We start from the raw sequence: 27817 nt of genomic DNA on the forward strand, positions 1-27817 counted from the left end.
TATGTGGTCCTGGGGCTGCCGCCGTGTCCACGCCCATCAGCATGACGCAGTCGCCAAGCAGTGTTGTTACACAACAGTCTATAAAAATGTATTTTATAGTGTTCTTTTTGATTTCTTCTCTATTCGATCATTTTGATTGAATAAACGGGAACATCTAACAAATTGCTTGTACCATGTATGGGTACCTTAAAAGTGCCCACTAATGATCCAGTCTTTTTTGTCCAATCTTACCATTTCTATGTAATATAGTAGAACCTTGGTTTAAGAGCAACATGCTTGTAATCAAATCTTGTATAAGGGACTGTCTAGAGTCTCCATTCAAGAGATTCCCACAATTAAGCCCTCTACATAGATTTGGTAAAATTAGACAAAAAGGTTGGGTCATTAGTGGCCACCTTTAGTACAATGTTTTGTTGCTGCTATGTTTTCATTAAATGGCTGAGAGTCTTTGGTCTATGGGGAGTTGATTGCACTGATATTCATGGTTTGGTGAACCAGCAGAGTTTGGATTCCCCAGCAGCAGAACACTGGACTCCTTTCATGTTACTGGTGACTCAATCCGCTGACAGTTTTTTTTTACAGTAACCATTTGAGCGAAATCAACAAGCACAAGCTTCTCGCTCATAGTTCATTCTTCTGCAGCCGACTTGGTTTAGTCATAACCGACAGGGGCTAGAAACCATGGGGCCCTATAGCAAAATTTTCTATGCCCCCCCCCCCCCCCCCAAAAAAAAAACAATAAGGCAACTTTGCGCCCCCCATGCCCCACAAAACTTTTAGGTAGCCAGAGATGCCCCCATAATTAGGCATCCTCCCACTAGCATTTGTGGCCAGCGGTATCCTCCAGTATTAGGTAGCCACAGGTAGGCCCTCAGTATAGGTAGCCAGAAATTCTCCTCGTTATAGATATCCAGAGGTGCCCCCAGTATTAGGTAGGTCCCCAGTATAGGTAGCCAGAAATGCTCCCCGCTATAGGTATCCAGAGGTGCTCCCAGTATTAGGTAGCCCTAGGTAGGCCCCCGGAATAGGTAGCCAGAAATGCTCCCCCGCTATAGGTATCTAGAGGTACACACCAGTATTAGGTAGGCTCCCAGTAAAGGTAGGCAGAAATGCTCCCCGCTATAGGTATTTAGAGGTACCCCCAGTATTAGTTAGGCTCCCAGTAAAAGTAGGCAGAAATGCTCCCCGCTATAGGTATCCAGAGATGCCCCCAGTATCAGGTAGCCTTCCAGTATGGGTATACAGAGGCACTTCCAGTATTCGGTAGCCCCAAGTATGGAGCTTGGTAGCCCCAAATGTAGGTAGCCAGAGGGGCTCTCAGTATTAGGTAGCCAGAAGGGAGGCGAGTTAACGTTTCTCCACTCTGCTCATGTAACTCTGCACCCCATGGCGTCTGCCACAGACCCCCTTTATCACTGCCAGCCATTGCCACTGGGCCCCACAGCAGCTGCTATGGTGACCCCTATGCCTCTGACCAACAATATATTTTCTGTAATGTGATCTGTATACAGAAAGGTAGTAGCTATGTCTGATATCTGGCAGTGTAAATCAAATTGGTCTTCCATGACCGCATCTAAACGTACCTGTTGTCTCTTCCGCAGATGAATGACATGGCGTGTATGGCGGTTGTTGAACACACGTTAGCAGATGTTCTCTACCATGTGGAAACCGAGGTTGATGGCAGAAAGAGCCCCCCATGGGAGCCTTAATCCTTTTCATTATGTTCCTCCACCCTATCCTTTTTTATTTTTGTTTTTCATTTACACTGAATAATGGCTGATGTAAGGAACTGATTATCCGTGGCCATACGGAAGACGAGAACGGAAAGGTTCTCTGCTGGCCGCTCGTAGCGGTAGTGTGACAGGTGACACAGAATGCTTCTGCTCAGGGTTCCCCTGTGTTACATGGCTCTGGAATTAATAGCCCTTTGCCTTTTAATGTCCAGATTTCCAGGGCTGAGGTATTACTTTCCTTCATAACATCAGGACTCCTATGTAACAAACCTTTTATATCGCCTTATCTCTGATTCCAAATAATTTCTTGTGTGAAAACGAGAGGATTGGCTGCCACAAGGCAACGTGGATAGCCTTTCATTTCAGTTGCTTTAATACATTTTACAGACCATTACATAAAGTGTTTCAGCCTGCAGATTGTTATACAGTGACCGCCTATGTGGTCTGGAGGGACCAGATCCAGGAAATGTCTGCACATCAACTGCCCTTAACAGCAGGGCTGTGGAGTCGGTACAAAAATCATCTGAATCCGACTCCTCAGTTTATGAAACTACCGACTCCAGGTACCCAAAATTGCTCCGACTCCTCGACTCCAACTACACAGCCTTGCTTAAAGTGAACCAAAGACGAAGACTACTTCTTATCAGCCCTGATAAAATCCCCGACTGAGCATTCAGTCTGGCTTTGCTATTATGACTCAGCTATAATAATTCCTGAGCAGAGCCAAAAGGGGGCAGGTTGGGCTTGAAAAGACACCAGAGAACACAGACTCAGCTATAATGATTCCTGAGCAAAGCCAGACTGAATGCTCAGTCAGGGATTTTATCAGGGCTGATAAGAATCAAGCTGAACACTGAAGAATGAAAGAGAGCAGGGTAGGTGTTTTCTGTAATGTTCCCACTGATATATATGGTAGAATACATGAGGGTGCTTCGTATCTGGTTCACTTTAAGGGCTCATTCAGATCATTCAGCGCAGATGGCTGTGCGATTAGAACGCAGTGCGTACGATCGCACACCATCTGTGCTACTGTGCGCTGTACTGCAGATCCCATTTACTACAGTGAATGGATCAGCACTGCGATTCCCCAAAATGCATGCAGCAGCGTGATAGCGCATCATGCTGCTGCGCAGCACATATAATGGGAACAGTAGAAGGGCTGTCTACGCCGTTTTTGCGTGTTTGTATCAGAGAGGCATGTGGCAGTGTTTTCTCCCTTACGGCCCATCTGGTTTCGGGTTCAGTTCAAATGGCAGCTGAAACGGCGAAACTGTAGGGTATCCAACTAGTTTATATACACTATACCGTGCCACAGATTTGTTGCAGTGCCCATTGCAAAGCAGAGCTAATGTGTGCCATTCTTTAGAATGATTGGTAATGCATCCTCTGTAAGGGAAAAAAAAACCATGTAGTTTGAGTTTGGCCATTGCATTAACCCAACAGACAAACAGAAACGCGGTACAAACTGATATGTGTAAATGAACCCATAGAAAAGCGTGGGTCTCTGCTGCACAACTGTTGCCGTGAGCTCTGGAAAACGGTCTGGCATCAGGCCTAGTGTGAACCAAGCCTTAAAGGGACACTGTAGGGGGGGTCGGGGGAAAATGAGTTGAACTTACCCGGGGCTTCTAATGGTCCCCCACAGACATCCTGTGCCCGCGTATCCAACCTCTACCCATGTGCAGTGTTAGTCTCACCTCTACGCGGCACGATTCCAGGCCTCCTCCATTCGGCTTCACCATGAGCGACTGTTTCGTGTGACACTTCCACATGTTGTGACGCCACTGCACCGAGTCGTTTGGTACAGGCGCTCACTGTGATGCTGAATACTAGAGGAGTTGCAGCAGCCTGCACGAGAAGATAGACTGGGGGGGGGGGGGAGGAGGCGTCACCCAGGAGGCGTCACCCAGGAGGCTGCATCACCCAGGACTCGTGCTGAAATCTATTAGAAATCGCTGTGTGTGGGCAGGCGATAGATCCCTCGCTAATCAGATTCAGTCAGAGAGGGATCTTATCTGATCATCGATGTGGCCATACATTGGGGTGATGCAGAACTATAGGGCTTCAATGGCCTGCAAAAGACTATTGGTAATCCTCTCTAGCACGAGGGGGGTTCACTGAAAGGTGGACCAATGAGAATCCTCCCTGTTAGGAGTCCCCTGGATCTAACCAATGGTAGCCCTAAGGTTCTGCTTGGGCTTTGAGCCCAGCGGCAACTCGAATGGTGGCGACTCACCGGACACTGACGGGGCTCAGCGTATCCACTCATCGGCCTGTAGTGTGAACTTAGTCTGGTTCCAGCATTAAATTTGCATGCAAGCCAGAATTGCTGACCTTGTCTAGTTCTTTTTACTGGAATGGCAATCCACTTCCTTTTTGAAATGGTTTGTGGCTGTTGAGATTGCTATTGCTGCCCATGGTAAAATTTGACCTCACGTCCTGTCCCAGTGAGGCCTGACCATTCCCTCCTCCTCCTCCTCAAGTGCCATAAGTCAGGGGAGTTTTATCCTGTTGGTCACAATAAAACCTGACAGTTTTTAACCCTTCTGCTTCCAGAATTTGAAATTAAACTATTCTGCAGGAGTTTGTTTTAAGTGCAACAAGTAAAGTAACAGCTGTCTCTTATCGGTAAAGTATTATATTCTTCCTGGTCGTACTGAGGCCTCATGTGTGTTACTGAATCTGCTTTATGTTCAGATGTAAAATATTATACCTCTAAGAATGTTGTGTTTTAAATAAAGTTTGCTTCTTTGTTTTTTAAGTCCTACTAAGCTGTCTATTCATTGGACACGCCAGCAGACTGAAAGCTGATTGGTCGGTAGTTGTCGTATGTTGGGCTGTAGAGAGCAAGCTCTTGGAACGGGAGGATGTCTGCAGCCTCCACGCTCTGTCTTTGCTGCAAACGCTTTAGCCAAAAGCTTTGATTGCTTTCCCCGGCAATCTTCAGGCTGTGTACCGTGATATTTGGCTTTTCCTTGTGAGACACTAATCATTTTGCATTGTTTGCAGCTCTAAGGGCCCAGGCGCACTATAAGCGCTTCTCTGAGCACTTTATGGCCTCCAGAGCTTTCTGCGAATTTAATGTAAGTCAGTGGGAGCGTTTTTAAAAAGCATTTATAAAAGCGCTTATAGGGCCCATTCCCACTAGGGCAATTAGCGGGTGATTCCTGCTAATCGCCAAAGCACTAGCTCGATTATAACCCTATGGCAGTGGTCTCACTGCCGCGATTGCTGGCGATCACGTGTTGCCTGCAGCATTTTTCCGCTATTCTCGAGCGATCGCAGTACAGTGCTAAACAAAGCACTGATCGCAATGGTTGGAAATCGCGAGTGTCCACTGATTTACCGTGCTGCTACTTTCTAGTATGAATGGGCCCTTAGTGCTGCATACAGTTTGCAATAAATTTGCATGTAAAGAAGAATTATTTGCATATATGGTCAGGAAAATTTTGATGGTGAGGTTGCATTCTGGGACAAGTGTGGAGAGGCTGACATTAGAAGGATTGGTGTAAGAAGCAATGACCTATACACTCCTCATTTCTTTCTTCCAACCGTGTACCACTGTGCACTTTTCTTAGACCCTCCTCTTCACAATATACTTGTATTGAGAGTGCTACAGAACACTACATGTTACCGTCTTAATCGACCTTCATCACACCTGATGAAGGTTAGTTAAGACTGTATCGTGTAGGCTGGCTTTACACCTGGCCTGTGTGTTTTCAGTACAATGCCCCACTCCCATCGCACCGCATTGCACAAAATGTCAATTATATGACCCTGCGGCAGAGTGCGCCGACAGCGTCATATGCATTGCGCTGCCCCGCCCCCCTCACCCACTGACGTACTCCCTGCTGCACAGGAAGTATGTCACTGGGGATCCCCATCATTCTGCGCAATTCCTGCATCACCCATTGACTTGCATTACTTCTGTCTTCGCTGCAGAAGATGACCGGTAACATGCTATTGACTTTGCGGTGGCTCCGTGGCAGATCGGGCACTTCTGCTGCAAAGCGACACAGTAAGAGTGCTAGACCTCCTTGCATTGCCGTTGCCTTACCCTGCCGTAAAACAGGGTAATGCAACACGGGTTTCCAGTGTAAATTGGGGTTCAAGCAAACACAAAACACTTGATAGAAAGGACCAGCATGGTGTGAATTATAAAATAACATATTTTTCTTATGAAATCAAGTTAAGAGGTATGCCTTGGTGTCTCTTCATGGATGTCGTGTTTCGGTAAAGAACAGTCAAGTAGATGAGGATAGAAAAATCTTTATTAGAAAGGACAACAGTCAGATACAACATTTCAGACAGTTTACATCTTGTTCTAGATAACCTTATTCTTATGACTCAGAATTACGCCTAAATAAAAACATTTTCAAACATTATGCTTTTAGGCAGATGATCCCTCCCTTAGACTCTGCATTAAGGTATTACAGAATTTTCTTCATAATCCAAGAGAAGGCTACAAAGTGTGTGACTATTATGTTATGCTAGTTGTGTATCTACTTCTAGCTATACTTATAACTTGGAATTACCCTTGTGTATGTAGATCCAGCCCACATAGACTGCTAATTTCAAAGTGCAGCCGATTGGCTACTTTTTTTTTTTTAGGAAACCTGAAATGAGAAGGATATGGAGACTGACATTTTTTCCTTAAACAATACCAGTTGCCATTGATCCTCTGTCTCTAATAGTTTTAGCTTTAGCCCCTAAACAAGCATGCCGCTCAGATGTCTTTGACTGAAGTCTGACTAGCTTAGTTACATGCTCGTTTCAGGTGTGCAACTCGGACACTACTGTAGCCGAAGAGATCAGCAGGACTGCCAGCCTACTGGTATTGCTTAAAGGACAACTGAAGAAAAAGGTATATGGAGGCTGCCATATTTATTTCCTTTTAAACAATACTAGTTGCCTGGCAGCTCTGCCAATCTATTTGGTTGCAGTCGTATCTGAGAAACACTAGAAACAAGCAAGCAGCTAATCTTGCCAGATCTGACAATGTCAGAAACACCTGATCTGCTGCATGCTTGTTCATGGGCTGTGGCTAAAAGTATTAGAGGCAGGATAGCCAGGCAACTAATATTGCTTAAAGGAAAATAAATCTAGCAGCCTCCATATCCCCTCTCACATCAGGTTTCCTTTAACCATTTCAGCCCGCGGGGATTTTTCACCTTCTGCATAAGAGCAATTTTACCCTCCCATTCATTCACTAATAACTTTTCACTACTTAACACAATTTATTGATCTATATTTTGTTTTTTCCGCCACTAATTAGGCTTTCTTTGGGTGGTACATTTTACTAAGAATTATTTTTTTTATAAATGCATTTTAACAGGATCAATAATAAAGATTGAAAAAAAAATCATTATTTCTCGGTTTAGGCCATTATAGCTTTAAATTAATCCACGCTACCATAATTAAAACCTATGTATTTTATTTGCCCGTTTGTCTCGGTTATTGTACCATTTAAATTATGTCCCTATCACAATGTATGGCGCCAATATTTTATTTGGAAATAAAGGTGCATTTTTTCCGTTTTGCTATCACTATTTACAAGCTTATAATTTAAAAAATGTTCATAGTATACCCCCTTCAAATGCATATTTAAAAAGTTCAGACCCTTAGGTATTTGTCTTTTTTTTTATTGTTTTCCATGGGCAGTTAATAGGCAGTGAAATGCCTCTCAAACTCTTACAACTGCTCGCTGCTGCCTGGTAACTGCTCACTGCTGTCTTAAAACTTCTCACTACTGCCTGGTAACTGCTTGCTGAGCACACAGTTCAACTGTCTGTGGTAAAGAGGCCTAAAGCTGAGTACACACGTACGATAACGATCGTTCGAAAACGAACGATAACGACAATCGGACTGATAAATGTGCGTTCCAAATTTTCCAGCGATCGTTTTTTTGGACGATAACGACCGTTATCGTTCAATCCGACCGATCCAACCCGGCGGATTTTTCGAAAGATAATCGTTCAATCATTGCAGTGTGTACAAAGATTGTCTGATAATGATTATCTGTGGAGTAGTACGCATGTTCTTATTGCCTGTCATAACGTCACTTCCGTTTGCGCACACATTTTTTTTATCATTCGTCGTTCAGTACTTTATACTTATATCGTTCACGTGTGTACACAATCGTTCATTACGAACAATCTTTTCGGTCTAATTTGAATATCGTGTAAACGTCACGAATCGTTCGTAATGAACGATCTTTATCGGACGTGTATACGAACCTTTAGCCTGGTACACACTTTCAATATTGATTGGCCAATGTTACCACCTTCGTGTAGTATAAGGGTCAACTTATTTGGAATACTATGAACAGGTTGTGTAGATAAACACTCATACTACATGGAGGTGGTAAAATCGGTCAGTGATTAGCCAATCATAATTGAAGGTGTGTACCAGGATTTACTTTGATCGGTAAGTGTCACTGCAGGGATAGTCCACATTATTATTTACACCGAACAAGAAACTAGCTTTACACCTTTCACAATAAACAGAAAGAAAAAAATAAATTACACAGCTTTGATTATAAATATTAAATAAAATATGAGGGAAATAAATAATATAAAAATAGTATTACAAAAAAAATTGGTGCAAGTTTCATATGCAGAATGAAAGTGGAAAAATGTAGTTATGTTGGCTTTATGGGGCTGCGTTATTGGCCACATGTAATATATTGCATAAAGTGTATGTATAGATTATCCTCAATTGCAGATCAGGCACTGGCAAGAATGGGAGCACTTTGGGACAGCTGGGTAGTGCAAACAATGTTGTTGCAATAGATTTTCTTGCAATTAGGCCTCGTTCACATTGCGTTCCGATCACGTTCGCGTTGAAATTTTTTTTGGAGCTATTTTTTTCCCCCCTTCCCGGCGATTTCTGTTCGTTGCAGTTTTTCTTATATCTTCCATTGTAGCAAAATTGCCCTGAAAATAGTCCATGCAGCGCTTCTCTGAGTGGAAAGCGGACAGATCGCCCTAATCTGAACTAGCGCATAGGATAGCATGGTGTAAGCACTTTCAGGGCGATTTTGAAAAATTGCAGGCGCTCAAAAAAATCCAAAAACGCCTCCAGTGTAATCCTTCCCCAAGGGCTGGTTCTGGTTCACACTCGGGAGCTGTCCATCGCTTTTCTGATCAGCAAAGCGCTGCTGCTAAGGTATCCCCATGGGATCATACTCACTGCAAGGTTTGCGATTTGCATAAATCATAAACTCACTGCATGCAGCATTTTGTGGCCAATTGTGTTGTGATTCTTGTTCTATTGAATGGAATCTCAAATTGCAGTAAAAACGTGACATTTCATGCCGCAAAATCGCAATTTGCGCATGTGAACTAACCCTAAGGGAGTCCAAATTTGTATGGCAAATGTCCAAATGTAAAGGCAATAAAAGGGCCTCTTTCACACAGGAAACTGAATGCTTCTTGGCAGCTAGCCATGAGCGCTTTTCGAGTGCGAATGGCAACTTTTGTAACCCCCACATGTTTACACTCGGGGGCAAAAAAGTGAGATGTTGCATCTGAGCACAGCACTGCTCGGATGTGACTCCATAGCAGGGCCACCTCTCCATCACCTGTGCCAAGCTGGTGCGCTGTACGGGAGCGGTTCAGCTTCCTGTCCCAAAAAGGTCTTAAAGGACAACTGAAGTTAGAAAACTATGCCATCTTTATATCCTTTTACCAGTTGCCTGGCAACCCTGCTGATCTATTTGGCTGCAGTAGTGTCTGAATAACACCAGAAACAAGCAAGCAGCTAATCTTTTCAGATGTGACAATAATGTAAGAAACACCTGATCTGCTGCATGCTTGTTCAGGGTCTATGGCAAAAAAAAAGTATTAGAGGCAGAGGATCAGCAGGACAGCCAGACAACTGGTATTGCTTAAAAGGAAAAATATGGCAGCCTCCATATCCCTCTCATTTCAGGTGTCCTTTAAAGGGAACCTAAACTAAGAAGGATATGGATTTTCCCTTTTAAAAATACCAGTTGCCTGACTCTCCTGATGATCCTGTGTCTCTAATACTTTTAGTCACAGCCCCTGAACAAGCATGCAGATCAGGTGCTCTGACTGAAGTCAGACTGGATTAGCTGCATGCTTGTTTCAGGTGTGTGATCCAGCCAAAGAGATCAGCAAGGGCTGCCAGGCAACTGGTATTTTTTAAAAAGGAAACAGCCATATCCCTCTTAGTTTAGGTTCAGCATATGCTCTAATGGATCCTTCAGACCTCATTTCCACGAGCAGCAGAAGGCGGTGAATTCACCAACTGTCAGCTGCCCCAGTCCCACGGCCGGGCACTTACTATCGCTTAGCGTGGGCGTTGGACATCCAGTAAAGGAAAAATCCATATCCTTCTTAGTTTAGGTTCCCTTTAAAGGACACCTGAAATGAGAGGGATATGGAGGCTGCCATATTTTTCCTTTTAAGCAATACCTGTTGCCTGGCTGTCCTGCTGATCCTCTGCCTCTAATACTTTTTTTTGCCATAGACTTAGAGTTGGACCTGAGCATGGCAGTTGCCGTGCTAAGATGCAGCATGAGATTTATTTTTTTTTATGCCGCCGTATGATAATTGACACGCACAGCGCTACCAAACGCTTGGATGCATGTCGTGGCTGGCAGCTGAACTGCTCGACAAATCGCGCACAGTTCATCTGACTGTGAAATGAGGCCTTGTAGATTCTATGGATGAGCTCAAGCATTTTAAGTACCGTAAATAGTAAATTTTTATAGTCTATAAAATAAATACAAGCTGATAACACTTCCTACTATCTCTTTGTAAAAGGAAATTAGAGATAAGCTGCTAATGTTCCATTAGCTGCATAGATGATTGCAATATAAAGCAAGTACATGTAATCACTGTATACATCATTCTGTGGCTTCCTCTGATATTGTGTACAGATGACACAGTAAGGGCTGGAACCCACTAGAGCGATTTTCTGAGTGTTTAGGAAGTGATTCAAACCGCTAGCGATTTCCCTAAATGCTCAGCTAATGTTAATGGATGGGCCAAATTCTACTGGAGCGATTGGGATTTATCAAATCACAAAACATGCAGCATTTTTGAGCGTTAGCATTTCTGCAATGTAAAGTATATAAACGCTAGCCTAATCGCTCGTCAAAACCTACACAGTGCGATTTTGCTAGCGTTTTTACATTACTGCACGCTGTAACAAAATGATAATTAATTGAAAGGACCGATCAGAATTAAAACCGCTAATCGCTACACAATCGCTGGCAAACTAATTACACTTTTTAAAATCGCTCATGAAATGGCTTACAAAACATTAGCGATTGTGATTAGTGACAGCATTTTGTAGTGGGTTCCAGGCCTCAAATGAGCCACTAATAAAGCCCTAGTGGAATCATCCTTGCATGTGACACTATATATACATAAGGCCGTGTGATCAGCAATGACAGGAGAAGAGCATGCTGCAGACCACTTTCTAACCTTCAAACCATTTTCTGATTTACCATCACTAATCCAGTTCACATCTTTATCAAAGAGACACATTGAATAGAGGTGACATGGGGCAAACAAAGCCAGCACAAATCAGTTGCGTGACATGTAGCAGCAAGCTTGTTTAAATCATGGTAAGTGCCGAAACCCACTAGAACATTTATTTTTTTTTAGCGTTTAGAGAGCGCTTTAAAACGCTAGCGATTTCCCTAAATGCTCTGCAAATGTAAATGGACAGATTCCACTAGAGCGATTGCGACCAGGGAAACCGCAATCACAGGACATGCAGCATCTGGGGAGCATTTCCATTCTAATAAGTTGTACAGGAGCACGGGATTCACTCCCAAAATCGCTTGCAAAACGCTACCACAAATCACTAGCGATTGCAATAGCGCTTTGCGCTTTCTAGTGGGTTCCAGGCCTGAAAAGGTGGGCAATGAGATGCAAATAATTACACAGCTTGAAAATGGACTAAATGAATTCTATCTTAGTGGAATTGAATTGGCCTGTTTTTAAAACCGCATAAATTTGCATAAAAAAATAAATCCTTAATCCTGTATAAAAACAGAAATATTTGCATGTCATTAACCATCCCTATTTCCATATTGTGCAGTCACCTGACTACCCTCCTGGAGGCATTGCTTATATGAAATGGGTGCAGCCTGAGGGGTCTGGGATCATTCACTTAGAACAGGGGTCCCCAACTTTTTTCAGTCAAGGGCCGGGTCAACATACTTCAGACTGCTGGGGGGCCGGAAAATACATAAAATTATGTTAAAAAACATTACATTGGGCTTGATTCACAAAGCGGTGATAACCCAGTTATCACGCCTAAAAGACTTTAGGCGTGATGACCTTTTCACCACTGAGTTATCACCGCTTTTTCCTGCTCTTCGCGCGAAGTTACCGCGCGTACGCGCGTGAGAGCGCGCGCGCGCGCAAAGTCCCATAGGGTTTAATGGGAGCTTCGCGCGAAGCGTCGGGTGCTGCGCGCGCACTTACGCGCGGTAACTTCGCGCGAGTTTCTTCTTATCACGCCTAAAGTGAGTTTAGGCGTGATAAGGGGCTTTTCACTGGCGTGCAAACACTTTGCACCGCTTTGTGAATCAAGCCCATTGAATCTAGGTATATATTCCCCCAAATCATGCCAGGAGAACTCCCAACAGCAGCCATTCAGTCATGCGGCACCCGAAGACCGTCTTTGTGCAGCAGACAGTGAAGCATACCCAGGTGACAACCAGTTGGACAGCAGTGTCACCTGATGCAAAAGAGCCGAATAAAGGCCAAATGCCACCCTAAGCGGACTTACAGATTGGGCTAAGTTAAAGGATCTGGGATAAGATAAGTTAACCCCCCTCTGCCATGGGCAGCGCTATCTACCATAATTTAAAATTCTATTATGAATAGCTACTCCAAGTGCTCACTAGTAAGTTCCAGCTCTCCAGCTACTTCCTCCTTCTGGCTCTAAAGGAGGAAGTATTTAGAGCTGGAACATACCCTGCAGGGCAGCGCCAAGGGTGAGGTCACCCCCACTACACACTGCCGTGGCCTGCTGTGCTTGAAATTCAAATTCTGTTCCGAATCATTTGGAACAGCGTTCTGATTTGCCTACACAGCACATAGGAGAATGCGTCACTGCAACTGTAATCGCGCATGTTGTCCGGTGAATAGGTATAGTCCGTTCAATAATACATCTGATCTTCCTGCTTCCACATCAATGGCCCATTAAACAGTGAAGCCAAAGAGTAAGCTATCGGTTCCTAAACGAATGGCATTTCTGTTGTGACAGGTTAACTTTAAGCTGGCCATAGACATAAGATGATCATTGCCCGATTACTACAAGACTGGATGATAATATCACGTCTACAGCAGTGAGATGAGCTGGTGGTGTCTTTATGGTGGTCATACACCATACAGTCTTACCACATCTATGTAGTAGGGGGGGGGGGGGGGTCAACGGATTGAGAATACTGGGAACAGTTTGCTTAGAAGTAGTAAGATTGTACAATCACGACGGTATGGTGTATGCTCTGCTTTACCCACTCCCTTTGGCTCACTGCTGTGTGGGTGACCGAAACATGTATTCTTATGTGAGAAGAAGGCGCCCCCTGGTGGCTGAGTTGTGCCTGCACAGCTAGTCATCATCTGAGGTCTATGGCCACCCTTAGTGTGACGGATGAGTAGATGAGCGTCATGATAAGATGGACACGGCAGGCTTAGCAGAGGGCCACACTGGCGGAGGGCGTGGCCACTCGACTCCGGAGATGCTTGGCAAAGTCCACTTGTGTCTGGGAGAGGACCTGGTTGATGATGGGCTTAGGCAACCATCCCTGCGGGGTAAAAAAAAACAATAATTGTAACTATGTATTTATTTTAGAGAACTGATTTTCTTGATTAATTTAGGAAAATGTCCTAACAGTGTCAGTCAACAGGAATAGAGTCTGAAGAAGGCTTACTAACGGAAAGCTTACTTTTTTCTTTTAAATTAGCCAATAAATAGAGCTTGTATTTTACAGACAGGAAGTTTTGAATCAGGATAATTAGTCTGATTCAAAATATCCCGTCTGTAAAATACATGCTCTAGACTACAGCAATGCTTAGCTACTAAGATAAGGAATTATACACACACAGGCCTGGTGTACACCAAAACCCGCTAGCAGATCCGCAAAATGCTAGCAGATTTTGAAACACTTTTTCTTATTTTTCTGTAGCGTTTCACCTAGCATTTTGCGGTTTTGGGAAGCGGTTTTGGTGTAGTAGATTTCAGATATTGTTACAGTAAAGCTCTTACTGAACAGCTTCTGTAACAAAAACGCCTACAAAACCGCTCTGAACTGCCGTTTTTCAGAGCGGTTTGCGTTTTTCCTATACTTAACATTGGAGGCAGAAACGCCTCCGCAATCCAAAAAATGCCTCACCCCGGGAGTATGCGTTTCAGCAAAACGCCTCCCCCTCTGGTGTGAACCACCCCATTTGAGATACATTGCCAAAAAAAACGCCAAAAAACCCGCTCAGTGTGCACAAGCCCACAGTGTTTATCTCCCTCCTGCCTCTTCCCCCTCCCCTTGCTTTTAGAGTCATGAGACACAGGCTGGGGGCTGGAATGATTTGTCTGCGATCCATCCACACAGGAGCAGCTTGCTAGAAAATAATGATTAAAGCATGCCAGCAAACTAGCCAAGTATATCTGTAAGTAAATTTTCTTCCATAATAGTACCATCATTTGGACAATCTGCTCTGCTCAAAAGCCTTTTTAGTTCTATTTGTGGCATTTACATTTGGTTCCTATCATTGCTGAACTAGTTAGCCTTAAAGCGGAATATAACCCTGCATTTCAACTTTGCTCTAAAATATTATTTACAGCATATTATATGCAAAAAGCATTTTTTTTTTTTACTAGACCAGCATTGGAAGGGTTAAACACAGGTTTAAAGTTCCGTGGAGAAATATGCAGAAGTTCAGATTGTTACATTCTATCTAGTTATATGTATCTATTGATAAATGTTACACACTCTTTGGCTGTCCTCCAACTCCTTCTCAGTCAGAGAGATGAGTCACATTCAACACTTAGATACATTTATGTAAACAAAATGTATCTATTTCAGCTTTGGATGCGTCTGCAGAAATCTCCAGGAACTTTAAAGCCCTGTGTAACCCTTCCAATACTGGTCTAGTAAAAAAAAAATGCTCGTTGCATATAATATACTGTAAATAATGTTTTAGAGCAAAGTTGAAATGCAGGGTTATATTCCGCTTTAATTCTATCATTAGGCAAAAAATATCTAAAGCTCACTATACAAACATCAATTTTGATCACCAAAACGATCCACACTATCTAGCCATTGTGCCCCTTTTATGCCCCCCCCCCAAAAAAAAATGTGAAGCTGAAGCCGCCAATGTTGATAAACCACACCTTCCCTGACTCAGTCCCATCAATTAGCCAAAAATGCATAAGGACCTTTTCCCCTTGAGGACTGAAGTTGGATATCCTTTAGACGAGAGTTCCCCAACCCTGTCCTCAAGGCCTACCAACAGTACATGTTTTGCAGAAAACCACAAACATGCACAGGTGAGGTAATTAGTGTCTCAGCAGAGCTGATTAACTACCTCTGTGCATAGCCGGCCTTTGACCTGAGCGACCAGAGCAGTTGCTTAGGGCACCGGCTTCCAAGGGGGTGCCTATAGCTGGTTACCTATACTAAGGGCACCTACACCTGATTTCCTATACTAGGGGCACTTATAGCTGGCTACCTTTACTGAGAGCACCAACACCTGGCTACCTATACTGGAGGCACCTACGCCTGGCTACCTATGGGGGTGATGGAGACCTTCAACTGACTTCCTATACTGAGGGCACCTACACCTGATTTCCTATACTAGGGGCACTTATAGCTGGCTACCTTTACTGTGAGCACCAACACCTGGCTACCTATACTGGAGGCACCTACGCCTGGCTACCTATGGGGGTGATGGAGACCTTCAACTGACTTCCTATACTGAGGGCACCTACACCTGATTTCCTATACTAGGGGCACTTATAGCTGGGCTACCTTTACTGAGAGCACCAACACCTGGCTACCTATACTGGAGGCACCTACGCCTGGCTACCTATGGGGGTGATGGAGACCTTCAACTGACTTCCTATACTGAGGGCACCAACACCTGATTTCCTATACTAGGGGCACTTATAGCTGGGCTACCTTTACTGAGGGCACCAACACCTGGCTACCTATTACTGGAGGCACCTACGCCTGGCTACCTATGGGGGTGATGGAGGCCTTCAACTTACTTCCTATACTGGGGCACCTTTACCTGGCTACTTACCTATATGGAGTCTGAGGGTGTTTTTTTTTGTGGGGGGGGCGCACTGCGGCTATAACGCGTGGTGCAAATTGTCGGTGCTGTGCTACCATTCTAAATGGGAGGGGCGGGTGGGGGTGTGGCTAACTGTCCCACTGATTGTTTTTATTAATATTCCAGAAAGGTTCTAGCCTTTATGTTTAAGTATATTCAGGAGAATGCACTTTTTCCATCCATTCGTGGTTATTAGTAGTATTTTGCTATTATACATATGTGACGTGTCACAGAGATCTGAGCATTTGGCGTGATGTGTCACGACGTCAAAAAGGTTGGTAACCACTGTCCTAGGAGATATCTCAGGAGAAAAGGTGACTTGCATATGGGTGTGTGTGTGTGTGTCTGTGTGTGCGCTTATGTGCAAAGAGGATGAGGGGGGAGGGGGGGGGGCACAAAAATCAGGTCTCGCTCAGGGCGCAGTGAAACCTAAGGTCGGCCCTGCCTCTGTGGATTTCCACAAAACATGCACTGTTGGTAGGCCTTGAGGACGGGGTTGGGGAACACTGCTTTTAGACCATTTTCAAGCTACATACACTTAAATACAAAACTTGCACAATGAACCTTCAAAAAGTTTATTCTTAATGTGACACATGTGAATGAAGACAACCCGTCTGTAGAGCAAGTGTACTTCGCACAGTATACGTACCTTTAGGTCAATGCTGAGAAGCCAAGTTAATTTAGTCTTTGATGGATCTCCTTGTATAGGGTGTAGAACCATGCACGTGGGTCCATTCTCCCCCCTAGAATTACACATTTACAGCAAGTTAGTTACTTTATTATCAGCTTAGCAATTCTTGGAAACTGCACATTAGTACAGTCTGTTTGCAGCATAGAAATACAGAGAGACATAACAGACAAATTCAGTGGAGAAGCACGAGGAGCAATGATGTGGAAAGTGTGATACCCCAAGGCAGCCAATCAGGTATGGAATTATGGCCTGTTCAGACAATAGACTTTTCACATCTAAATTTATTTCTCATGATAGTTTCAGGAGACAGTCTTAGGTCACCACAAGAAATGACCCCTATCCTCTGCAGTCAGTGTTCCACGGGGGAAGAGTTTAATTGACCAGGTTTTAATTTTATTTTAGCCGATTGCTTTGTATGCACCCACACAGGTAATGGCAGAAAAGGTTTCAAATGAAATAGGGCCCTAGGAAAGATTTGCCCATCTCTGATGGTCACCTGGCGTTTTTAATTAGGTTTGGTGGAGGCTAGCATCCACCAAGCCCCTACTCTCTCCAGACCCTAGACAGCTGCCTAGGTTTGACTTGTGGGTGATCATCCGGCTCTGGATAATGGTTATGTGATCATAATTTCTAATGCAAAATTAAGTATTAGGAAGGGTTTTAATGATCTTTTATACAATTATCAACACTGTGGAGAGGGTGGATTTGTGTGCTTAGAGTTGAGTTTTGATCCTGCATGGAAGCTGCTACACCTTTGAAGTATTCATGTAAAAATGAAACCTTTTACTCAAAATACAGAGAGCAACAACTATAGTCAGTTCTTCAATCAATAACACAGTAATTAAGCAAGTATTCCAGTGATAGAAGGGTGGAGGTGAGGACACAGTCATCATTTCATGTTTGGTCTGCATATTTCCTAAGCCACGTAGTCCTAACTTCCTGCTATAAGGGCTGGTGCACACCGAGCGGCTTTTTGGGCGTTTTCAGATCCGCTTGCGGCTGCGGATCTGCTTGGTCAATGTATCTCAATGGGGTGGTGCACACCAGAGCGGCAGGCGTTTTGCAGAAACGAAAAATGCCTGGGTGAGGCATTTTTTGGATTTCGGATGCGTTTCTGCCTCAATGTTAAGTATAGGAAAAACGCAAACCGCTCTGAAAAACGGCACTTCAGAGCGGTTTTGCAGGCGTTTTTGTTACAGAAGCTGTTCAGTAACAGCTTTACTGTAACAATATATGAAATCTACTATACTGAAAACCGCAGCAGCAATCCGCAAAACGCTAGCAAAACGCCTCATAAAAATAAAAAAAAGCGTTTAAAAATCTGCTAGCATTTTGCGGATCTGCTAGCGGGTTTTGGTGTGCACCAGGCCTAAGTGTTTGCAAAGGGTCTTGCAGGTTTGAAACGGTCTACTGCTGTTGCACAAGTTACTATAATTATGGGAATACATGTGGCACCCAATAAATATCGGAACTAGATGATCATAGGAGAGAGGAGACAGCTTGGCACTACTTAAAGCGTTTAATTGCCAAATAAATACAAAAACAAGTGAATGTCCATTGTAACAATCAGGTGCAATACTTTACTTATCGTGAGTTGCTGGGTAAGCAGTGGGGGCCAGTGCTGCACGGCCTGACAACCGTTTCGCTGTGCGCATTAAGCTTTAGAAGAAGCTCAGCACAGTGAAACAGTCGTAAAGCCGTGCATCACTGGCATCCACTGCTTACCCAGCACCCCAGCGAGCCACGATAAGTATTGCACCAGATTGTTACAATGGACAGTCACGTGTTTTTTGTAATTATTTGAGAATTAAACTCTTTGAGTAGTGCCACTGCCAAGCTGTTTCCTCTCTCCTATGTTTATGCATTACTGATTTCAGTTGCTTCGAGGGCTAGTTCACACTTGGGCGCTTTTCAGTGCTTTGCTGATCGCCGGCGAACAGCAAAGCACTGCTGCTAATGTATCCCCATGGGATCATTCTCACTACAGCTTTTGCAATTTGCATAAATCGCAAATGTGCTGCATGCAGTTCTTTGGGGATGAATGTGTTGTGATTCTCATTCTGTTGAACAGGGATCAAAATGCAAATCGCAGCAAAACTGTGATCGCGGTTTGCACTCCGAGTGAGAACCGTCCCTGAGCACACACAGCGTATTAAAAAGACATCACTGGTTACCTTCAAGTACCTTTACTGTTTTTTGTCGTGGTCTGAGTGTCTGACCAACCCCCCCCATTGAAATATCGGTAACAGGCAGCACAATGTCAGGAGGTGGCGGAGATTACAGGGGTGGGTTAGTGTTAAGCATCAGTAGAGGGAGGGTTACAGTTACAGTAAAAAGTGGGTTAGGCAATAGCAGAATTTGGGTAATTTTTACTGATTTCTTTCTGTCAGAATTAGCCACTGCTCATTAGTAGAATATCAATAATTTACCGTAATCTACTATCGGCGAGCCCCAGGCGTCCAAATTACCGCGGCGCTTTTTTACGTGTACCCACCTGACGTAACCTTTCTGTTCTGGCATTTCCCCGAATCTCGTGGACATTCCGGCCAGGATACAGGTGGAGCCTCGCCTTTTGTTGCAGCGAACGCTGACAAAGTCACGTGGCCCTACAACATTGCCACGAGTCTCTGCTGCCTTCTCGTGGGTGATCATCGTGTCCTTCCCAATCTTCTGGAGGATCTGCGGAGGAAATAAGAATTCCCGTTACCAGTAATCCCGCAGTATAACGCTAATTACCTCATCACTGGAAACGCTTAATGAGATGCTAATGATTTTGGCGTTTGCAAATATCATGCAAATTGTATGCAGCTTACAGTGAAGCCGATCACATGCACATCCCGTTCATTTTGATTAGCCCATTTTGGAACTGCACGCAATTCGTGTGAAATTTGTATGCCAGACGGAATTATCAACATCACATGGTTGCGTACATTGTTTGGTTGAAAAAAACATTTTTACCCATCAAGCTCAATCACTAGATTACTAAAAGAAGGGCGGAAAACACCATCTGGCACCCTTCGGACATTTCAACTAGGGATGGTCAGAAATGCCCATTTCCGATTCCGCAGAAACTCCAATTTTACGTTTCTCCAATTTCTAGTTTTCCGATATTACTTTTTTTTTTCAATTTCCAAGGAGTAATTTAGTTGTCATTTTTTTTTTTTTTTGCATCAGAGAATGCAAAAATGAAATGCATAAATAATGCATAAATAATTCAGAAATTGGGAAAAAAACAGAATCTTGTGATTTGTCTAAAGTGACTGTGGCAATCTGATTTTTGAAGAAAAATTCTGCATTCTCTGATTGCTCCGAAGCTTCCGAGTTCTGTGACGGGGCTAAAATGACAGCGTTGCGGTAAATCAGATGTCTGTGGAATTACGATTTCCAATTCCAGAATTCCAATCGGAAATGCCAAGTTCCCATCTGAAGTGAGGATTTCAATTCCACGCAATTCTGCACAAAATGCAAAGAAAATAAATGCTTTTTAAAACTGAAAAATGACAGTTTAAATACCATTTTTCTTTGCATATTTGAAATCGATTTTCTCAAAAACTACAAGGTCTTTTCCAAAAATGATTTCTTCCACTTGTACCCACTATTCTCCTTAAAGGGCAACTGTAGGGAGAGGGATACGGAGGCTGACATATTTATTTCCTTTAAGCAATACCAGTTGCCTGGCAGCCCTGCTGCTCCTCTGCCTCTAATACTATTAGCCATAGCCCCTGAACAAGCATGGAGCAGATCAGGTGTTTCTGACATTGTCTGATCTGACAAGATTAGCTGTATGCTCGTTTCTGGTGTGACTCAGCCACTTCTGCCAGGCAACTGGTATTATTTAACCTGCTGAGCGGTCTGGACGAGCTCAGCTCGTCCAACACCGCCAGAGGCTGCCGCTCAGGCCCTGCTGGGCCGATTTGCACCAAATAAAAAGCAGCACACGCAGCCGGCACTTTGCCAGCCGCGTGTGCTGCCTGATCGCCGCTGCAGCGCGGCGATCCGCCGCGTGCAGCGGCGAAAGAGGGTCCCCCCAGCCGCCCGAGCCCAGCGTAGCCGGAACAAACAGTTCCGGCCAGCGCTAAGGGCTGGATCGGAGGCGGCTGACGTCAAGACGTCGGCTGACGTCCATGACGTCACTCCGCTCGTCGCCATGGCGACGAGGGAAGCGAAACACGGAGGGCCGCTCGTTGCGGCCTTCCGTGTTATCTCTTGCCGCCGGAGGCGATCGGAAGATCGCCTCCGGAGCGCCCTCTAGTGGGCTTTCATGCAGCCAACTTTCAGTTGGCTGCATGAAATAGTTTTTTTTTTATTTAAAAAAAAACCCTCCCGCAGCCACCCTGGCGATTTAATCAGAACGCCAGGGTGGTTAAAAGGAAATAAATATGGCAGCCTCTATTATTGTCACTTCAGTTGTCCTTTAACATATGGCAGCAATAGCATGTATGGGGGCTTTGCATTTAACCGCCAAAGTCGGCACAAATTTATGCGAAAAATGATGTGAAATGATGAAATATTACTATTATATACGAAATTGTGATTTTCTCTGAAATTTTGCATTACGATTATGATGCGTAATTGCGAATTTTCATGCAAAATTTCAGCCCACCACTGGCGCTATCCGAATGAGCATCTCTAACCTGACCCAGACGAAGGTGTCTCATGGTGCCCATACACCATACAATAAAAACGTTCGATTTTCCTGTTTATTCGATCTATATGATCAAATCGAATGAAAGTTGAAAATGATTTTTTTTTTTTCGATCAAGGAATTCAAACGATTATCCTGTTTTTTTTTAACCACTTACGTATCTCTGAAATTGATTAATTGAAAACAGCTTTCCAGATGACCTTCATACTGTATATCAGAGGTTAATCCTGAATGAAGAATGAAGGCAGCCAAAGATTAGGTAGATTTCACCATATGGTCAGTTCTGTCGTCATGCCTCTAACAGATACACCGCTGAGTGCCAGCTCCCTGGTTCTGCCTCAGGGAAGTGGCCATTAGGAGCACTGCAGATGTTTGCTTAACAAATGAATGTATCATTCTGGATGGCCACTCACAAATTGTTATTCACAACAGTTAGAGGCCGCACAGCTGCGACACGTCTACAAGTGGCAATAAGTGTCCTAACACGTGGCCTGTTCTGTAAGCAAGCCTCATTCCCTGGAGGGAAATACGCTGAACCATGGTGAGGACATTAATGAGGGAGATTAAGTCTCATCAGGCACAAAGAATGTTCTTCTGTGAAATATGAAGCAGACGCCAAGGCCGCGGCGATAAAAAGGCCAAGGAAATGTAAGATATCAGAATCTCTGTGCCAGAAATCAAACAGCGACTGCTCAATAGTTTGGAGTGTGTTTGCAGTAATACAGTGAAGATGCCACATTGTGAAATGTATATAGTCCTAATAGCCCAAACACCTGCAGGGAAGGCCAGGGCCGGATCTAGACTTTTTGCTGCCTGAGGCAAACTTGTGAAAAATAGAATGCGCCCCCTCCCCCCGATTTGGAATGATCGCACAGTAACCGACAATTTCATCTGCTTCATTTAATGTTCTCACATGACATACTGCAGCTCAACACAATAGCACACTGGCTGGCTGTGAGTCTGTGACAAACAAACTGCTCACCCTCAGCCACTCCATTCCTCCTCAGGAAGGTGCACACAGTACAACAATGCTGCCCCTGAAATCTCTGCGCCTGATGCAAATGTTTTACCTTGCTTCATGAGAGAGCCGGCCCTGGGAAAGGCTGTGCATCTCCTCGATGGTAGAAGGCCCGGTGGGATAATGATTTTGCTATCAACAGTGATGGACATATCAGAGAGAATGGAATGGGAGGAGCTGCTGCACATGACTGTTACACATGGAAGAGGGGGCTGCACCTGGAATGGGAGGGGCTGCAGCACATGGATGTTACACATGGAAGAGGGGGCTGCACCTGGAATGGGAGGGGCTGCAGCACATGGATGATACACATGGAAGAGGGAGCTGCACCTGGAAAGGGAGGGGCTGCAGCACATTGATGTTACATATGGAAGAGGGAGCTGCACCAGGAATGGGAAGAGCTGTAGCACATGGATGATACACATGGAAGAGGGGGCTGCACATAGAATGGGAGGGGCTGCTGTACAGGGATGATACACATGGAAGAGGGAGCTGCACCTGGAATGGGAGGGGCTGCAGCACATGGATGCTACATATGGAAGAGGGAGCTGCACCTGGAAAGGGAGGGGCTGCAGCACATGGATAATACACATGGAAGAGGGAGCTGCACCTGGAATGGGAGGGCTGCAGCACATGGATGATACACATGGAAGAGGGAGCTGCACCTGGAATGGGAGGGGCTGCAGCACATGGATGTTGCACATGGAAGAGGGAGCTGCACCTGGAATGGGAGGGGCTGCAGCACATGGATGTTGCACATGGAAGAGGGAGCTGCACCTGGAATGGGAGGGCTGCAGCACATGGATGATACACATGGAAGAGGGAGCTGCACCTGGAATGGGAGGGGCTGCAGCACATGGATGTTGCACATGGAAGAGGGAGCTGCACCTGGAATGGGAGGGCTGCAGCACATGGATGATACACATGGAAGAAGGAGCTGCACCTGGAATGGGAGGGGCTGCAGCACATGGATGTTGCACATGGAAGAGGGAGCTGCACCTGGAATGGGAGGGCTGCAGCACATGGATGATACACATGGAAGAGGGAGCTGCACCTGGAATGGGAGGGGCTGCAGCACATGGATGTTGCACATGGAAGAGGGAGCTGCACCTGGAATGGGAGGGCTGCAGCACATGGATGATACACATGGAAGAGGGAGCTGCACCTGGAATGGGAGGGGCTGCAGCACATGAATGTTGCACATGGAAGAGGGAGCTGCACCTGGAATGGGAGGGCCTGCTGCACTTGGAAGGGGAGCACCAACATACTTGGCCTAGGGTCACAAAGAGTAACTGTAATGAAAGATCTCTATAACACTGTGTTCTTCTATGCAGGTACCTTCCACAAATAAAATAATTAAAATAATAAACTTCTACTCTGGGGGAACTCCTAGAGATCACATTTACACATCCTCACTGGCCGATGGGAACTTTATGTAACACACAGAAAAGAATGTGATTCACAGGGGTCCTCCTGCATCCTTGTGCCTTCCCAGATACTGACAAGAAAAGTATGAATCTCTCAATATAACATTTTATTTTAGCTTTTTGGGCGCCTCAGTAAAATTTCCTAGTATCATTATTTAAAATGAGAATTTTAGTGACTCTGCAGAATGCACTTCAGCGTAAACAAATATACTGTCATTAAGTTACATTAGTTATGTTAATTAAAATAGATAGGTAATATAATCTTTTACCCACCCTGTTTTAAAAGAACAGGCAAATGTTTCTGATTTCATGAGGGCAGCCATCTTTTTGGTTGAAAGGAGGTGAAAAGGAGCATGAGACACAGTTCCAACTGTCCTGTGTCCTGATCACCCCCTCCCAGTTGGTAGGCAATGAGAACAACATCATCAAAAATTCCATCATGCTTTGCACAGCATCAGGGGGGAAAAGCCCGGGCAGTTTCTTTGATGGGGCGGAGCTTAGCTAAAAATGCAGCTAAAAATGAGACTTCAGTAAGAAAAACAAAGTTCTGATGCTGTGAAACTGTTAAAGAAACACCAATCCCTTTCAATACTGCTGAGTAGATTTTTAGTCTGGAGGTTCACTATAGGTAATTTTTGGCACAAAGGAGTGATGCTCTCTTTGTTTAGAATGCAGTTAGAATGCATAGACTGAAAGAGGAACTGGAGTGAAAATAGCATATTTTTTTACAATATTCATTTATGCAGTGTTTGCTTATTGTAAAATCTTTCCACCACCTGATTTACATATTGAAATTTATCACCGGTGACAACATATTTAGTCCTGGCAGGTGATCTCTGCAAAAAGTTTGTTCAGGGTCGTTTCACACTTGTTTAAAAACAGTGTCCGCGTGGTACGTTATTTGAAGTAGACAAAAACGGAGCCACGGATCCCAATGTTAAAAATATTGTCCGTCCTCACTTGTAAAGAAAAACGGATCCATGGGATTCCGTGCATGAAAACTGAGCGGAAAGTCCGGACTTGACACTGTTTTCCAGAGCGCGGATCCCTATGTAGGCGATGAAAGGCAATACAAAACAGGTCTCCCTTCATACACAGAAAACAGAAGCCAAAGTGGACTGCCAACTTCCTGCTCCTCCTCTCTGCGGACTTCTTATCCAATATGAGGGCAGGACACGGTTTTGACATACGGATCCGATCTGCATCCACAAGAATGTGAACTGAGTCTTACTGAGAGTTCTATGTACAGAGGGAGATACTGCTTAACAGTTGGAAACAACTGTGATTTCCCACAATGCAACAAGGCTCACAGACAGCCAACTGTCAGGGCCATGGCCCTCACATCTCACTGTGGGGGAAGTTTCACCGCAATATCAGCTATAGACCCTGATGATCTATTCAAGAAAAGTGAAAAGATTTCTCATGGGAAAGGAGGTATCAGCTACTGATTGGGATGAAGTTCAATGATTGAAGCTCAGGGACACAATTTTGACTTTTTCTGGCTGTAGTGAAGGTCTCGTTGTGTTGATACTTGAAAACTCCAGAAGGTCATACTAGAAGCGTCTGGTAGCCACTAAAATCAGGTCCATATTAGACGCAGCCAAGTGAAAGCTCTTACTGCTCATGTCATATATTATACAAGACACAGAGGTGTGATTACAGCAATATAATGCCAGCTGTTGTAAGAACGTTTGTATGGTAAAATACAGTATGAGGCCTGGAACCCACTAAAGCGATTTTTTTAGCGTTTAGGGAGCAATTTAATTTACTAGCGCTTTCCCTAAACGCTCTGCCAATGTAAATAAATGTAACAAATTCCACAGTAGCAATTTCAATTAGCAAAATCGCCATCGCAGGACATGCAGTATTTTGGGAGCGTTTGCGCTTCAATGTAAAGTATTTAAGCGCTGGCAAATCGCTCACGAATTGCTACACATAGCAATTTGAATACGATTTTAAATTACTGCAAACTGTAAAAAAAATATGATACACTGAAAGGACCAATCAGAATTAAAATCGCTAATGGCAAATCGCTACACAATCGCTGGCAAAAAGCTTACACTTTTTAAAAATCGCTCAAAAAAGCGACGGAAAACACTCATGAAATCGCTTACAAAACGCTAATGAAAAATGCTAGCGATTGCTCTAGTGATTTGCGATGTGTAGTGGGTTCCAGGCCTAAGAGGGTTTCAAATGTATACAATGTTACCAATAGACAAATATAAGATATGGTGGTTTTTCTTTACATCAAGCTTTACAAACTATGGCATGTAGGCATTGTCCTACCTTGACCTCCTTTACATTGGGATTCCAGTCCCCCATTTGTTCCATGTTGTCCACCAGTTCTCCATAGACTTTATCCAGTGGCCTCTCCACGACTGCCTCTAGTTTGAAGACCTTTCCGATGTCTGGCAGAACTTTGCTTAATACTTTATCTCCATTTGCCTTCAAAATTAGATGTGAATATACATTAGTTTGACTTGTGCATTTATCTCAATATGAATATCACTGTAATACTAGAGTCAAAGTGCACATTCAGGGCCGGCGCTACCATAGAGGCAAAGGAGGCAGCTGCCCCAGGGCCCCAGAGCTTGTAGGGGCCCCCAGTGGCTACAAGAGGAAAAAAAATTTCAAATCGGCCTTATAGTTTTTGAGAAAATCGATTTTAAAGTTTCAAAGGAAAAAAAAAATACACATTTAAAAACCTGCCGACTTTAATGGTTAATAGCAAATCCACCTTAAATGCTAGAAACCCTAAATTTGCAGGCTATGTTAAGGAGATCATTAGGAATAAGAGGAAAAAACAATTTTTCAAAAAGACCTTATAGTTTTTGAAAAAATCGATTTTAAAGTTTCGAAGGAAAAAAGTACACTTTTAACCTCTTGCCGACCAGGGGATTTTTCAGTGATCGGTGCTGCGTGGGCTCTACAGCCCGCAGCACCGATCAGGAGTGCAGCAGGGCGATCAGACTACCCCCCTTTTTTCCCCACTAGGGGGATGTCCTGCTGGGGGGGTCTGATCACCGCCGGCTGCATTTGCTTAGCGGGGGGGCTCTTCAAAGCCCCCCTCCGCAGCGTTCTCCGCCGTCTCGCCCTCTCCCTCCCCCTGTGAGCTGCACAGGACGGATTTCGCCCTGCGCATTGAAGGATAGGCTTCAGCCTATCATATGCCGGCGATCCCCGGCCAATCAGAGGCCGGGGATCGCCGATCTGCCTTACGGCGCTGCTGCGCAGCAGCGCCGTATGATGTAAACAGCGGGGATTTCTTACCCGCCTGTTTACATTTTGCTGGCGAGCCGCGATCGGCGGCTCTCCGGCTGTTCACGGAGACACCCTCCGTGAACTGACATGGAAAGGCCGCTTGATCGTTTCCATGGTAACCCGCAGATGACCAGTTTACGCCAATCAGCGTTAGCTGGTCGTCAAGAGGTTAAATGCGGTAAATGTCACTTTTAGTAGCAAACCTAACGGTAGTGTAATTTTACATGCATCAAACGAAAGCGCAATAAATTTCCTGACGGGGTTTCCAGGGGGTCCATACGCAGCCACAGCGCTTTGGCCAGGGATCGCTATACAGCCGCAATATGGCTGTATGAAGATCCCTGGCATTTTTTCCTATTTTCCCAATTTTTTTTTTATGTTTACAGTGTGGCAATTTAAAAAAAACAAACCAAATTAGGGGGGTCCCCCCTCCTGAAACTTTTTAACCCCTTGTCCCCCATGCAGGCTGGGATAGCCAGAATGTGGAGCTCCGACCCATTGGGACTTCACACCCTGACTATACAAGCTGCAAAAAAGGTCCCCTAATGCCGATTTTTGTTCTGGGGTATATGTTGGGGGGGCCCCCCAGGTTTATTTTGCCCTGGGGCCCTATTGTTGCTTAAACCAGCCCTGTGCACATTAGCTGTAGTGGACATAAAAAGGACATCAGGCATGAACTAATAGGGTTCTCCAGGAACCCAGGGAATACGCCAGGTTTGAAGGA

At 44.5% G+C, this 27817-nt stretch overlaps 2 protein-coding genes across 2 annotated transcripts in view; one reads left to right on the top strand and one right to left on the bottom strand.

The window, feature by feature from the left end:
• ASH2L (ASH2 like, histone lysine methyltransferase complex subunit) overlaps positions 1 to 4494 on the top strand; it is a 57667-nt gene extending 53173 nt beyond the window's left edge. Inside the window, exon 16 of the mRNA XM_068274604.1 lies at positions 1602 to 4494. Within this exon, the coding sequence (XP_068130705.1) occupies positions 1602 to 1709 (108 nt within the window). The 3' untranslated portion in view covers positions 1710 to 4494. The remainder of the gene's footprint in view (positions 1 to 1601) is intronic.
• A 1517-nt stretch (positions 4495 to 6011) lies between these two features.
• Positions 6012 to 27817, bottom strand: part of STAR (steroidogenic acute regulatory protein) — a 34953-nt gene continuing 13147 nt past the window's right edge. Inside the window, exons 5-8 of the mRNA XM_068274605.1 lie at positions 26119 to 26277; positions 19237 to 19421; positions 16701 to 16794; positions 6012 to 13527 (exon numbers count right to left, since the gene is read on the bottom strand). Of these exons, the coding sequence (XP_068130706.1) occupies positions 13414 to 13527; positions 16701 to 16794; positions 19237 to 19421; positions 26119 to 26277 (552 nt within the window). The 3' untranslated portion in view covers positions 6012 to 13413. The remainder of the gene's footprint in view (positions 13528 to 16700; positions 16795 to 19236; positions 19422 to 26118; positions 26278 to 27817) is intronic.

The sequence above is a fragment of the Hyperolius riggenbachi genome, chromosome 3 (genome assembly GCF_040937935.1).
Source record: "Hyperolius riggenbachi isolate aHypRig1 chromosome 3, aHypRig1.pri, whole genome shotgun sequence".
Taxonomy (NCBI): Eukaryota; Metazoa; Chordata; class Amphibia; order Anura; family Hyperoliidae; genus Hyperolius; species Hyperolius riggenbachi.